The sequence below is a fragment of the Coturnix japonica genome, chromosome 5, assembly GCF_054131305.1.
Source record: "Coturnix japonica strain WE chromosome 5, WE-NBRP24, whole genome shotgun sequence".
In the NCBI taxonomy this organism is placed as follows: Eukaryota; Metazoa; Chordata; class Aves; order Galliformes; family Phasianidae; genus Coturnix; species Coturnix japonica.
In genome coordinates this window covers 39277879-39292465 of record NC_140667.1, presented here as the reverse complement: position 1 = coordinate 39292465, position 14587 = coordinate 39277879, and the positions used below count along the sequence as shown (strand labels likewise).

The following is a 14587-nucleotide window of genomic DNA, read 5'->3' as shown; positions in this document are numbered from 1 at the left end:
TGAGAAAAAAACTAAAAATTGTTATTTTGAACAGATTAAAATATATTAGGGCTGTTTTCCTGCTAAAAACAACTGACCACCTAATTAAGCACATGTAAGTATAAAAGTATGTAGTGACTGCATATTCTAGTGTATGTGCCTTGTTTTTTGTTAAAAAGCTCTGCTCTGACAAAGCATTTATGGAAACAGAATGGAAACGACTAAATTTTTATCTTCTTTTAAAGTTGTTGTGCTCTGTACATTTTGTATATTAAGTCTCTTATCAGCACATAAGGGGATTAATATGTATAATTCCTATTAGTCTTAATAGGAGTAAATACCTCTTCAATGGTGGGACAAAAGCTTATTGTATCTGTAAATTAACATTAAAATATATTTTGTTTCCTGTTCAGTTTTCAAATCGTAGCATCAGTATTAACGATAATTTGAAGTCAGTTTTAACAAAATTCCCTCGAGGTGTTTACCTTAAGAATTCAGAAGCAAAGTTATGTGATTTATATACTGATCTGTTTGTGCAGTATTATCTTTTCTCATTTCAAGAAACTGAGTAATTAGGATACCAAAGCAAGCTTTCAATCTTACGTTGGAAGCTAATGATTATAACTGTGGACTACCTGCTGCATTGGTAATAATTATTTACCGAGGTTGTTTTGTTTTGTTTTTTGTTTTTTGTTTTTTAAATAGGCTTTTAAAAAATACCTTCTTTTCATAGCTTGCAAACCAAATGACTTCTCTCACTAAAAAGCTATGTTGTACAGGTCTAGCCATAAGTATTAACATTGGACTTCAACCTTTATTAAATGGTTAAAAGAAAAAAAGAGAAAAAACATCCTCAGGTACTTTCATATGAAAAACCAATAAAGTTGGAGTTTCCTCAGTGGCACGGAAAATTGATTTAAATTTTATTGTTACTGAATTGTTGAACTTCAGTAAATTGATGTAGACGATTCACTGGTGGAAACTTAATTATTTGTTGATGCCTGTCTTGCTAATACGCTTTGCTTTGCATTGTGGATGTGATGTAGATGGAGAAAAAAACATTATTGCAACTGATTGTAGTAATAACAGCTGTGCTCCCAGTGTTTTGCTCAGCTGAAGATTTTTAAAGATTTTGCAGTGATAAAGCAGGCACTAAATTCATAAGCAAATACCTATTGTGTAACACTTAGTCTGAGAATTCAAATCAGTATTCTCCAGAGTGTGTGAAATCAGAGCATATATGTGTGTAACTGCATGTATTTTGTAAAATATTAAAGCTTAATGTTATGAAAACTTATTTTGTTTAATTGGCTGCCATAGGATGTATGCAGCAACCATGTGGAAATGGATGCTGAAATTCCTGATATAAAAGTGGCTGCTGCTTCTTCCAGTTGGCGAACTCAAAACAACTTTTTGTCCAGCTCGCTGCTCTCAGATTCTAGTTGTAAGTATTTTTTTACAGAAAAAAAAAAAATCCACAACAGGTAATATATTTTCCTCTTTTAAAGCTGTTTTACTTGAAAAAGTACTTTGTACTAACAAAAAGTGCTAGAACTTTCTGACGAGTTCTGCTATATTTCAGCATTAGGTAACAGATGGATGTCTATGAATAGCTTCCTAACATCACAGTTATTAAACTTTATTTTTAACTGGAAAATAAAATATTTATGTTTTTCAGCCAAACCTCTGCCAAGGAATAGGACTGCATTTGTTTTCACAATCTCTATGTAAACAATCATATGCGTGTAAGCTGTGCATCTTCTCAGAGACTAAAGAATTATCCTCAAAGAGCTCTATTCCATAGCTTTCATTTGTCCTGATAAGTTTCATGACTGTATGGCAGCTTAACAATCCGAGTTGAATTCACTAATTCTGACTCAACTTCAGAAGTTTTTAACAATTCTTTCTAGTGCATGTGTTCAACTTGTAGTCAATAGAGGTTACCTTATTTCGGATACAGATGGGAACTACACAATAAAAGATAAGATACATTAGATCTTCATCTGGAGCAAGAATACCTTCCTGTAAGCCTTAGAACTGATTTAAAAGAAAATGAGTGTACATAGAGAAAAGAAACACATACATGTATACCTACATATGTTTATATGTGTGTATATATATATTCTCAGCATACCAGATATCAGCACAGGAATGTCAAAACCTTTTATTCAGAAGGATTCTACCTTCCATTTCTTTTCAACATAAACAGTTTCCATTTTGGCAACTGAGTGCATTCTGTGTAACGGAAAGTCCTATTTCAGGCTTCACTGCTCTTCCAAGTGTCTTTGTCATTGAATGAATACTGCAGTAATTCACTGTTCACCAACAGTAAGTCCTGAGTTCTCAAATTCTGTAGCTTGCCATTAAATATCTTTTTGAAGAACTTACTAAATAACAACAATGGGAACAAAGCATATGGATGAAAGCCTTGATCTCATCTGTACTTCAGGAACAATTTCCCCTGACTCAGATTTGTTTTCTCATTTTTCTTTCATACCTGTCAATATCTTTCCAAGTTGAAGTACAGCTCATTTCTTAAGGATGTATTTTTTAAAAATGAACAACTTGTACCTTGCAGGCATGTTGAACTAGTTCATCTCCAAAAGATCTACCTCAGCAGCTCCCTGATTCTGTAATTCCACTGTAAAAACTTGTTGAAATTTAGATGCAGCGTAAATACTCATAAAAAGTTAGAAATATATTCATATTGCTTAATCTGAATGAAACTTGATGGGACTCAGTACTTTTAAATTTCTTGTGCGCCGGATCTGTTTTTGCTCTTCCACTTATGAGAGGAAGAAGAATGCAGAACGTATGGAGAAACTCCACATGTTGCAATTGGGGTGTGCTAAGTGAGAACAATGTGGGTAAAGGAGCATTGTTGTAAAACTGCAATTTGTAAGAACAAGGGTGCTGGATGAGGTGCAGTATGAGTGTCCATTTCTAACATGGACAAATTAGTCAATTAAGGAATAGTGGTGTAAGAAGGGTAGACATTTTTTATATAGCTGATCAATTAAAGGAATGAATTGAAGAAAGAAAAATAATTTCCATTTTATCTAAGGCTGTTTTGTTCTATTCTGTTCTACTTTATTCTGTTTCAATTTTCTGGAAGTAAAGAGCATTATATTTGATAGAATTAATGCCGGTGACTTTTAAAAGCTAAAGATAATCAGCATCACAAAGGTGTAGCATGATGGTGGATTACAGTTTTGAAACTGAAACAGGATTCTGTTTGGATAAAACATATATTATCTTTCTCAAGCATTTTCTTAACACAGGAGACAGTGTTATTATTATCAAGAACAGGGATGCTGCTGTGGGTTGAATGCTGTAGTGCATGCAGTCAATTCATTATTATTTTCCTTAAATATTATTTTCTGTCAAATATTAAAAGTAATCACAATTACCCACATTGCTTTTATAGCTTTAATGAGGCTTCTTGCTATAGTAGGGGCCTGGTAGTAGGATTAAATCTTTTTTCTCTCTTATCCTATAGATAAAATGCTTCTACCAAAATCTTAAAGTTGCAGTACTTGCTGAGCATTCTTAGCTAAGACATGAATTGAAAACGACCTTGAAAGAGACATTGTCTAATATTTTTACACTGGTGGAGGAAAGAGAACAGCGCCAGGTCTGATGGAGAATATATAGGAACATAAATACTAATCTAGCAAACCAGTTCGGGTTATTTTTCTTCTCTCCATCAATTGGAAAAGTTTTCTGGAGATGAAAAATAAATAATGAAAGAAAGACTAATGATTCAGTGTTGATTATTGTGAAATATAATATTTGCAAAGTTTTTAAAAGTTGTGGAAGGCCTCTTCTGAAACCATGTTTAGATGTCACTAAGGGTCTGTTGTGTTTTTAATTTTGGAAGGTGTTTTCCAAATCATAAATTAATCAGATCTTCATATTTCATATATTCTAAGTCTCAGAATGGTGCTGGAAAGATTTTAGTGTTCTGGTTTTAGGGTTTTTGTTTGTTTGTTTGGTTGGTTTTTGTCTTTCTTAGATATTAAAAGTTATTTTTAAAAAAAGAAAGAAAGCAAGCAACAATTAAGAGCAAATTTGTTTTAACTTTTTCTATTAGTTTTTTAAGGGAAAGAAACTGGTTATGAAAATCCTTGGAGTTTTATCTCCTTATTTGCATTCTATTATAAATATATTTGTCAGATTTTCTAGGGCTGAAATCGGGCAGTAGACTAAAAATATTTTCTTCTTTCCCTGATTTTATTTTATTCTGATAGAATGAAAGTGTTTTTACTTTCTCATTTTGCTGATTCTTTTCACACAACTGCTACAGTATGTTCTTTATGCTTAATTACTAGGTAGGAGAACAAGTCAGGTGCCCGTTGAAGATTTCTCATATCATTTTAGATGTCCTAGAGTGTGCTTCACCCAGTCATTGCAGGATGGCAGAAGTTTCCCATAGGTTTCATCACATACTTTGCATCCCTTTGTGATGCCTCAGAGTGCTAATGCATTTGAGTTACTCCCAGAACACTTTTTAATGACTATATTTTATGCTGAACCTGTTCTCCACCAGTCAAATTTTAAAATATTTTAAAGTTGTTGCTGTAGTTTCAAGTAAAAATTCTGCAGTGGTTCTAGCATTTGGGAGCTTTTCTTGCAATTGCTAATAAGCATTAAATGATAAAATCAACTACTTCACTCATCTTAGTCACATAAATTACAAGAACTTTTAATTTCAGTAATGATACTAATTAAATTATAACTTTAGGCTTTGACAGTGATGTCTAGTTTGAGGTCTTTTGCTCCCAAACCTCCTGTAGCTTTTAATAAATCTAACTGTGTCATCACCTATTTGCTGTGACTAATTCATCTTATTTCAGAAATAGGAGACCTTTCTTTTTAATTCATTTTCCGGAGCAATTTGCAAGTCTTTGTGATATAGTGTGTATCACTACTCTCTTAGACGCATGAAAACTTACAGACTATAGTCAATAGCTGGTACAAAAAAGTCCCTTCATAACATGGGCCTTGTGTGACATTTAAAGAGCATCAGGGTAGAGATAAGATGCATCTAATGTACTTTAATTTATCTGTGGAGAGAAACCTGGGATTTAGGTTCAAAATTAGTTGAAGAAATTAGGAAAAAATATGAAAGAATGGATAAGAAAAAAACAATCTGCACGATTCTCTATGTATATAACATAATGTTGCCAATGCAGCATGCAGGTGAAAGAAAAAGTAATTAGCATTCTGTTTTCTTATATCTACATTTTTCTACCTGAAGGATCTCTACAATTATAATGACTTTTCTTTAAAAATTAAAAAAAGCTATTTTAAAGATGTTATGGAAATTAGCTTTTATTTCTATATTTGTGTTCTTAGTAAGGAAGATGTGTAACCTTTAACATAATTTATACAAGGAACTGTTCATTAGGTACAGCTTGCAGTCTGAAATATTATCAGACCAAACAGTTGGTCTAAAAACTCAGTACTGGTTGTTATCTAAAGAATAATCCTCAGAAGCTGTTTTTCATGACCACTGTAATTTTCTATAATTTTATATTATGAAGGACCCAGGAGTTGCAGATGCTTTACATTAGCTTTGAAACTTGGTTCCTGCCTTTCTCTTTGTACAGTTCATCACTTCAAGGCTTTAGCCTGGATAGCTTCCCAGCAGCCACATGTCTTTCTGGCTGTCTGTTGTTTTTGGGAATTCATGTTCCAGGGCTTCATAAGCTATTACTTTATGGAGAAGAAAATAGCCACCAGTTTTCTGTGTGGCTATCTGTAACTAGGATCACAGACTTCTCTGACCCTTTGGATCTGGTGACAAGCAACACTCTTGTTATGATGTGGTCTATAGTAGGGTTGAGATCATGACTGAATAAAAGGAATTTGTCCTAAATGTTGATTTTTATTGCCACAGCAATAAAAAGTTGTGCAGTGTATGCTGATGCCTTTCTTTATCCCTCTATGTATACGTTTTCATAGGCAATTATAATAGGCAAAGACAATTTGAAGTGTTTGTTTTGTCTTATATAAACAAAAGTGTAGTAAAATGAGCTGGAAATGGGATGTCAGTGAAATTTCTAAATTTCAGAAAATGCAGAAGTTTATGTTCTGCATGAGAAAGATATGTTGTCTATATCCATGTAATATGGATATATTACACAGCTTTGGATTGTATTCCTCTGAAAAAAGTTAGTCTGTTTCATCAATTTGTAGCATTACTAGTAATGAATACTTACCTAATGATATATATTCTGCTATGTGAAATATATTATTACATCATGAAACATACCCATGCTCAGCAAAATGTGTCTTTTTCTGAAGGAGTTTAATTGTTTTTTTGTTTTTGTTTCTGTTTTTGTTTGACTTTTTAGCACATACGCAGAGAATAGTCCCTTTTGATACAAGTGCCACCAAGGAAGATTCAATTAATGTTGCCATCAATAAAATGAAGATGCAAGCAGGAAGAGGGAAGCAGTAGGACATTTTACAAAAACTCAGAACATTTTTTTTTGAACTGTGGTAATTCCATCTGCTGTTGGTGGAAACATCCTTAATGATTTAATGATTGCCAAACACTTAAATGAAGAGACTTTGATTGACTCCTGTAACCTGTACATGAAAGGTTTTCTGGGACTGCGATATTCTCTTGCATTTTTTTCTGCAGTTGTAAACTAAATGTATTGTATCCCTGAAATATTATGAATTTCAAGAACTGTGACATTGATCTTTGATATGAACTTATTTACCCATGTATAGGACTTGTGCTGAGGTGTTATTTAAAAAGATTCAATAATATTATTAATAATCAAAAATATTCATAAAAATTGTTCGTCCTAATATTTATTGAGTCATTATACAGATTTATACAAGTACATTTTTGAATTTAAGTGCTTCACTTTGCAACAATAATTTAAGAAAGAAGCAATAAATATTAAATAAAAGCTAATTTCTTCAAAATCATACCATGTCTTCAAGCTCAGCATATGTCACTTATAAGCTGTTTAGAATCATTCTTCTGATCAGAATAGTTTTATCAGATACCATGGCAAATTTGATCTTGTGGGACCTCTGTAAAGCACTTAATAGCCCCTGAATCTCACTCATCTGTATCAAGTGTACAGAAGGGCATTGCTAAGTGGCTGTGAAAGTTTTACTAACAGGGCTTGATGATCACTTATTTATTCTGTTTTCTTCTCAGTTAGAAAAAGATACGTCATACTGAATGTAAAATGCTATGGAAATACAATATTGCATGGCTGTATTTGTTTGGATGATTTTGTTTTAAACAGTAATGGTACAATTCTGCATTACTGTGATCTCAAGCAGCACATCACAGAAGAATCTGCTGTCAGAAGAAATAGCAATTCTTCTGATGGTCCTGATTTTATTTCCCCCCCCCCCCCTTTTTTTTTTGTATGCTTCTGATTGAATCACTACTAATGAGCCTTAAACATTTGCCAAATCTATTAGACTACTGTAGTAACATGAATACCATTGCAATAATTGTTTTGTACACTTCTGTCATGCTTAGGAAGTGTTGCTTCAAAACACTTTTTAGCACCATAGGAATCCCAGGTCATTATGTGCCACCTGAAAACAGAACTTTTTTTTATATTTTCTTTTTAAGTTTCCGAAGTTTTTTGCCATCCCGGTGGGCGCTATAGCCTTAACAGAGTCCATATGGATTTTGTCTGTTTCTGTAGAAGGAAATGAGAAAAAAAATAATAATTTTGCTTTCATTTTCTGTAAAGTTTTCTTTACCTTCTGTATGTGTATAATGCTATGCATTATAGTGCTGTCAATGGCTTTTTATATGTCTGTTAGTTCAAAAGGTCCAGAAAGCAAAACAGTCATATCCATTTCTTCTCATCTCAATGTCAATGGAAGGACAGGACAAACACATAACCAAAAAATCTCTTCTGGAGATTATTTCTCTCATGATCTATAAGGACTGTGGATGTAATGAGGCAGTGCGTAACTCAGGCCACAGTTACCATAAACTAAACCAAGTGTATGATGTATCCAACATTTGTAATTTATTTTTTTATTTAGATCAGAGCACAGCTAGAAATGGGGTGTTTAAGATGTTTAAAGTGTTTTTTTTCTATTACTGTTTAAACTCTTGTAGTTATAAAACTGCAAGAAAATCAACAGCTTGTGGATTTTATAGTACCTAAAAATTATGACAAAAATATTTTTATAAAGTCATTTAAAAATATATTATAAAACAGTAAATCATGCTCTCTAAGTCTAAGTAATGGTTTGAAAGCAGTGCCTCCTATATTATTACACTGCCCATAATGTCAGAGGTGGATATTGGTGGTATGGCAGTAGATGTTGAATCTTCCCACCAATATTCTATACCACGTTGTTGCAGAGGGGCAGTGTGATAGAATGGCATCTAACATGGAAGAGTGGATGAAGCAAAGGGTGTCATGGAATTCATCCATGGAGAAAAAAACTTCATCCATTCATATTCATGGATGATTTCTGAAAGTTTACAGAGACCAAACAGTGGATGTGAGCACAGGGAGGCAGTGGGTGGTGTGTTTCAGCAGTGGTGACAGCAACTGTGTGTCACCTCCACTGGTGCAGGTTTTTATGAGTGTGACATGCTGGCTCTTGCTCATTGCTGATGAAAATGCGTAACTAGTGATGGTGATCGAGTTGAAGAGTAGTGTTTTTAGCTGAGAATTTACTCTATGTAATAGTCTCATTGTGCTCTTTGTTGTAGTTTCCATGAAAATAAATAGGAGGCATTACTTTTGGAGCAATCTATGTATATCATTTTGGAAAGGGTCTAGTGCTGATGGATAAAAATATGTGCTCTACTCAACCTACTGAAGTTGAAATGTTTTTGAAGTAAATCACTTGCTGGAAAATGAATGGAACTTAAATGTCTCATCTGAGAAGCAACGTGTTGAGAAATAACATCCTCTCTTTTTTCTAAGGTATTTGTAAAAATCTGGATATTGCTTTTACCATTTTATATATTTATACACTGTTCATCAATTGTAACTCAGAAACCAGGTGTCTTTCCTTAAAACAACATAATTTCTACTTTATAGCGTTTGACAATGATGGATGAACAGTCTAATCTCTCTTGCTATTACATAAAATTCTGAATTATTTTTTAAAAGTGCAGGTGAATAAATTTAGTAAATTCAGTGCTCAGTATATTTGCCTTTGACTGTCTGATTGGGTTTTCAGTAGAGTTCTTTCTCCTTCTTTAATATTTTCTAAAAGGGCTGAGGGAACAGAAGAAAAGAAATCAAACCACACACACATAAATTAATGAGAGGGCTTATGGTTTCCAAAGCCAGGAAATTGTTTCTTAAATTTACCCTGTTGGCATGGCAGACCAGATAGCATGTAATATTTGTCTCTCTTCCACCTTGGATAGAAGTTCATATTACAAAGTCAATTTTGTTTCCTTTCTACTGAAGGCTAAAGTTCCTTTCATGATATTATGTGAAACTGTCCCCCTGTGGTTAAAGAAATAATATTTTTTCCATATTGGCTTGAAATAATATTCCTCTGACCAGCGTTATTTTTTAAAGTAGAAAAGCAGATTATTTTTGTATAAAGCATACTGTATATGTCATATCTTAAAAATTACTGTCCATTCTGGTTATCAGAATGGATTTTAACTCTTCAGTGACTCATTCCTTCATTCTTTCCTAAGACAGCAGTTTTCACTAAGGAAAAAAATGTCCTAACCCACCTAAATTGGTGTTTTATTTCTTTGTTCTGTTCAATATTTGGTAAGTAAGGCAACTTTGTATGTATATATTAAATAGTGGCTATAATAATTTAAGACGGTGTATCCATGTTTTTCTAACTGTTCTGGAATACAGGGGTTCAATATAGGGCTTTTAGAGATGCACTTGGCCTTTATTTTGGCATCAAATAATTTTCACTAAACTTTCAGATTTTGTAATGTACTTCAGTTTTTTAAAATAATTTAACAGAAATATTGGAATATTTATTTTAATTTCTTTTGAGAAGTTGATTATTAAATATACAAGAGAGTAGATTTGCATTATAAAAACTTCAAATTAAAGACAGATCTCAGTGTAGCAAGGAGTATCCATCCCTTCGTGGAGTGAAGAACTGAATCACAAGGCAAAACAAAGCAATTTTCTTATTTTTCCCAAAATTTCCCTGACAGCCATGTTTTGGTGATGGTGAAAGTATTCCTTGAATATTCAGAGCTCAGTCACTTTGTTATTCTTTCTTTGCAGCTGTCTCACAAATGTAGATAAAGAAGATGAAATTTCATGGAACAATGAAAACACTATTCTTATATTCTCCAAAATCCATTTGTGAGCTAAGGAGTCTGCTTATCAGTTCATCTCTGGCTTATGACATAGTGGCTGCACCATGGAGCACTGAACCTATTTTTCATGAATGAAAATGCCAATACTAAAGTTGAGTAAAGAACAAACTATTTTTGTAACACTTACACCATTTGCTTATTACAGTCAAAAGGTTCTCTAAATCTCCTCGCATTCAAACTGCATTCCTAATATATCAGTGCCTCTTTAGTTGCTGTATTCACATCCTATTACTTAAGTCAGCGAGAGCTGGAGGCCAGCTATCAGGAAATGCAGTAGAATGCAACACAGATTCCTATTGTTTTGGTTTGGTTTGGTTTTTCATCTAACTGTAGAACTTAGAAACAGATGTAGAAAAAAACTAGCAATACTATGAGGAAAAGGAAGCAACTGCTGATTAAATTTAAATTTCAGAACAGTTTATTTTTGGTGTTTTAATCTAAAACGATTGATATTTCCATCTGAATCAAAGCAATCCCTAAATAGGAGCCCATCTTGGATTTTCTTTATTTATTTATTGCATATCAAAATATTTTCCACTCTAGCTGAAGTCACCACAGCCCTTTACTGGAAGCATAACTGGACTGTTAAGAGTATGAACTTAATTGATTTTCTTTGTAGAGGACTAAGTGAGATTTTAAATCTGAAATGCTTCTTAGTGCTGTATACAGAAGTACAGCAGAACAGAATGTGATAATCTTGGTCTTTCAAAAATCTGTAACCTAATGTCTCTGGGAATGCTGACAGCAAAAATGAAAGAGGTTACTGTGGTTGAAATACAGAAACATCCAGCATTTATTGTTTGTATTAACAACAATAGCAACCATGTTTCCAAAGCTAAAGTTGCAAATCTGTCCTTACTCTGCGTGTAAGAAGGAGATACTTGTTTTCTTGCCTTAATATAAGAATTTTTTGATATCATATGCTGTTAGAAAACAGGTGGTGATGGTTTTTTTAGCACCATGGAGGCACCTTCTTGGTACTATTTAGAGCTAAATATTCTTGGAAATCAATTATTAATGTATTTTTATTAAGGTACTATATTTAAATATAGGAGCTGCATAAATAAACCTCTTTTAGGTTTTGTTCTGCTATCTTTATTTAGGCTGTTCAGTATGTGTTTTGCTTCAGTAAGCTCATTGATTCTTCTTCTGCTGTCTGTTGTTTTCATTGGTCTTCAGATGAGAATCCTAGCCTGCTTTTCTCATCTGTCATCTACACTGCACTAGGATGTCAATAACTGTTTATACATTTACTCCACATTAATAATTTTGATAGTTGATATGCCCAGTGAACGACAGTGATTATAAAGGCAGTTGTTGCCTCTAACATAATCCCTTTTAATGCGAATTCTACCACTCTTACTTGCTTATTAGTATAAAACCTACTTGCTAAGCTACCCTTAGATCACATGGTGCCTAACTGTAGTGATTATTCCTCAGACAAAGGCAAGTTTATCTAACTAAGTTTGTTGAGATGCTTTAATTGCTATTACTCAATCTACTATGAGTCTGTAGTAGAAACTAATAAAGGATAAGCGCAGTTGCAGTAATGCCAAAATATTATTAATTTCAGGTGGAAGAAATGGCTACAAACTGATTTAGGAGATCTGCTGAAGTATGCAGTGGAATCAAAAAATTGAGCATTACAAATTATATTTCTTTAAATTACCCTCAGTAGAAACAGTTGCTGACATCTAAAATATTTCTGAGAATTAATACTGAAATTTGCTAAAGATGGTCACGTGGTATTATTCTGATAATGTGGATTTCTGTGTCACTCACCTTGTTAAATAAGCAATGAACTGGGAAGTCAGCCCAAATTACATCCTGGCAATAGGCTTTTCACAGAAACCACCACTTTTGGACTTACTGTGGAAAAAGATGAGCATAGCTGTGTTTTACAGCTGGCCAAGAGAACAGTTTGCATTTGTGGCATAAGCTATTTCATCTGTGCTGCTCAATATGTGCACCATTTTTAAAGAGGCCTTCAGTTCAGCACAGGCAACACAATCTCATCCAAACTGCTGTGTCTGTAGAGTTGGCAGAATTTTTGTCGTGTGTTTTGACAATCAGAATATCAGTAAATCCATCAGAAACCATGGAGTAGTTTGTTTTGTCTTCACCAGAGAGATATTAAAAGAAATCTCTGTGAAAACAGAAAAATCAAGTATCAAAGTCAATAAACTCTTCATTTTTTCTAGAATGAGAGTCATTTCTGAAACTTCATGAGAGAGACTGCCTTATATAAAATGTCTTTGGAGCCCCTGAACAAATCAACCTATCCCATTTCAAGTCATCTCTTACTGTCACAGACTTGCTTAATTTTCTCCTGTACTTTGGAAATTCTCTTATGTGCAATATAGACTGAATGTCAGACTTGAAATAATTTCATATGTGGTGCTGGTGTGATGGATTTTAAGAAATGCATCAGATGTTCAAATTTCAACCTTGCTATTACCTTAGTGGAAGAAAGTAACAAATATGCATTTAGCCTGTATGTAATGCAAGGGCATCTGTTCCGTGTAACACTGTTTTTGAAGGTGAATCTCTTTTGAAGCTGAAATTTCTGTATGTGCATATGTGCGAGTGGTTTTTGTTTTTGTTTTCCCTTGGGAGTGTGAGAAAAAATCAGTCACTGGAGTTCTGTTTTATCATTTCTAACTAAAAATGCGGCTAATTCCAATACCTCATTAAAAGCACTCCTAACTAAGTTAATTACTGCATGAGCCATTTTCATGCAGATATTTTATTTTTATTTAATTCAAAAAAAATGCAGTTCCTTTCCCATTTAGCATTCTAAAACTGAAACAAAGTGGATTCTGTGATGTAACATTTTGATTGTGAAATTCACAAACTCGGGTTGCCTTGGCATCTAACACAGGTATCAGTGGACATATTGCATCATATTTCCCAGTCCGCCGTTGCTGCTGCAGTTCACTGTAAAATGACTTCACAAAAATCTCAGACTTCCAAAGAATTGAATGTGTGCAAGATGCTCCGTACTGGTTTAAAGTCAGAAAGGTCAGTTTGATACCACTAAACCTCTTGCTTGCAAATGAAATGGAGACTGGTACACTGGAATGAAATTCCTTGGCATGTAATTATTTCTAGACATTAAATCCTGAATGCCCTTTGCCAGCAATTCAGCAAAGAGTCCATTCCCTGATTTAATGTAAAAGGCTCGCTGACCACATTCCCATATATATTCAAGAGTGTTAGGAACATCTATGTGAAAGAAATGTGTATGTCTTTTCTTAATTTTCCCTCCTTGTAGGTTTTATTCTGCGTGTCTGTAGAAACATTGATATATTTCATTCCTCTAGAATGTACCAGAGGAGCAGTGTGCTGAATCTGATTTTGCTGAAGTGACCAGAGTTACTGCAGGTTCCTCTGAATTTGATTACCAAATGGTAAAGGTGTGTTCAGACTTTTAATGGCTGAACAAATACATACAGGCAAATATGTGAATTGTCCCATTCACATAATTATGTACATGTCTTATAGTCATAGACACGCTTAAACATGTACAGTCATACACTGTAATAATTTACTGATCTAACAAAAAATTAACTCTTTGTGCTTTCCAATCCAGATGACTGAAGCTAGCAGAGGCATGTCTAATATCAGTGAAATTAGCATTTAATTGTGAGTTTGAGGAAAGGATGAAGGAATATTTTCTCAAGGTGTGTTTTCACTGCATTTTGTAGAGCTCCAGGTCTACTTTATATGTTGATCTAGTGAGCAGACAAATACTTACTAACAAATACACATTTTATTAAAATATTTCTTTAGCAGACTAAGTGCTCGCAATACTTCAGCTCTATTTCATTTTTTTCTAAACTTCAATTTCCCCCCAAAATTCTCAGAATTAAGATTTGAGGTTTATTTGGCTTCATGTATATATACTGTAATCTTCAGGCTTGTACTGGTTCAGTAAGTTCTGACAAACTTAAACATCTTCATTTTCTGTTTCTGTGTGAGCATTTGTCCCATGTGAAACAAACTTTAGGTTATTCCAATGTTGCCACCATTGTTTCTAACACACTGAAGACGATATTCATCTCCATACACTGTTTCTTGATTGTAATTCAACATTCCTCACAGAATGAGCTGATAGAGATGCTCCTCATTCCATGGTGCTACAGCTATTCATGGCTGTCCAGAATGTGTTTTGTCTTCCACATCGCTGTGTCCGCAACTGAAACACACCACCCATTGCCTCACTGTGCTCACATCCACTGTCTGGTCACCATAAATATTCAGCAAGAAACAATGAATGTG

The 14587-nt window shown here is 33.8% G+C and overlaps 1 protein-coding gene across 7 annotated transcripts in view; it reads left to right on the top strand.

The window, feature by feature from the left end:
- The window catches only part of CEP128 (centrosomal protein 128), an 83107-nt gene extending 76180 nt beyond the window's left edge, over positions 1 to 6927 (top strand). For all 7 annotated transcript variants that reach the window (XM_085549300.1, XM_015865215.3, XM_015865214.3 and 4 more), the window contains 2 exons: positions 1300 to 1423; positions 6339 to 6927. In XM_085549300.1, coding sequence (XP_085405426.1) covers positions 1300 to 1423; positions 6339 to 6445 — 231 coding nt within the window. In that variant the 3' untranslated portion in view covers positions 6446 to 6927. The remainder of the gene's footprint in view (positions 1 to 1299; positions 1424 to 6338) is intronic.
- Positions 6928 to 14587: the final 7660 nt, after the last annotated feature.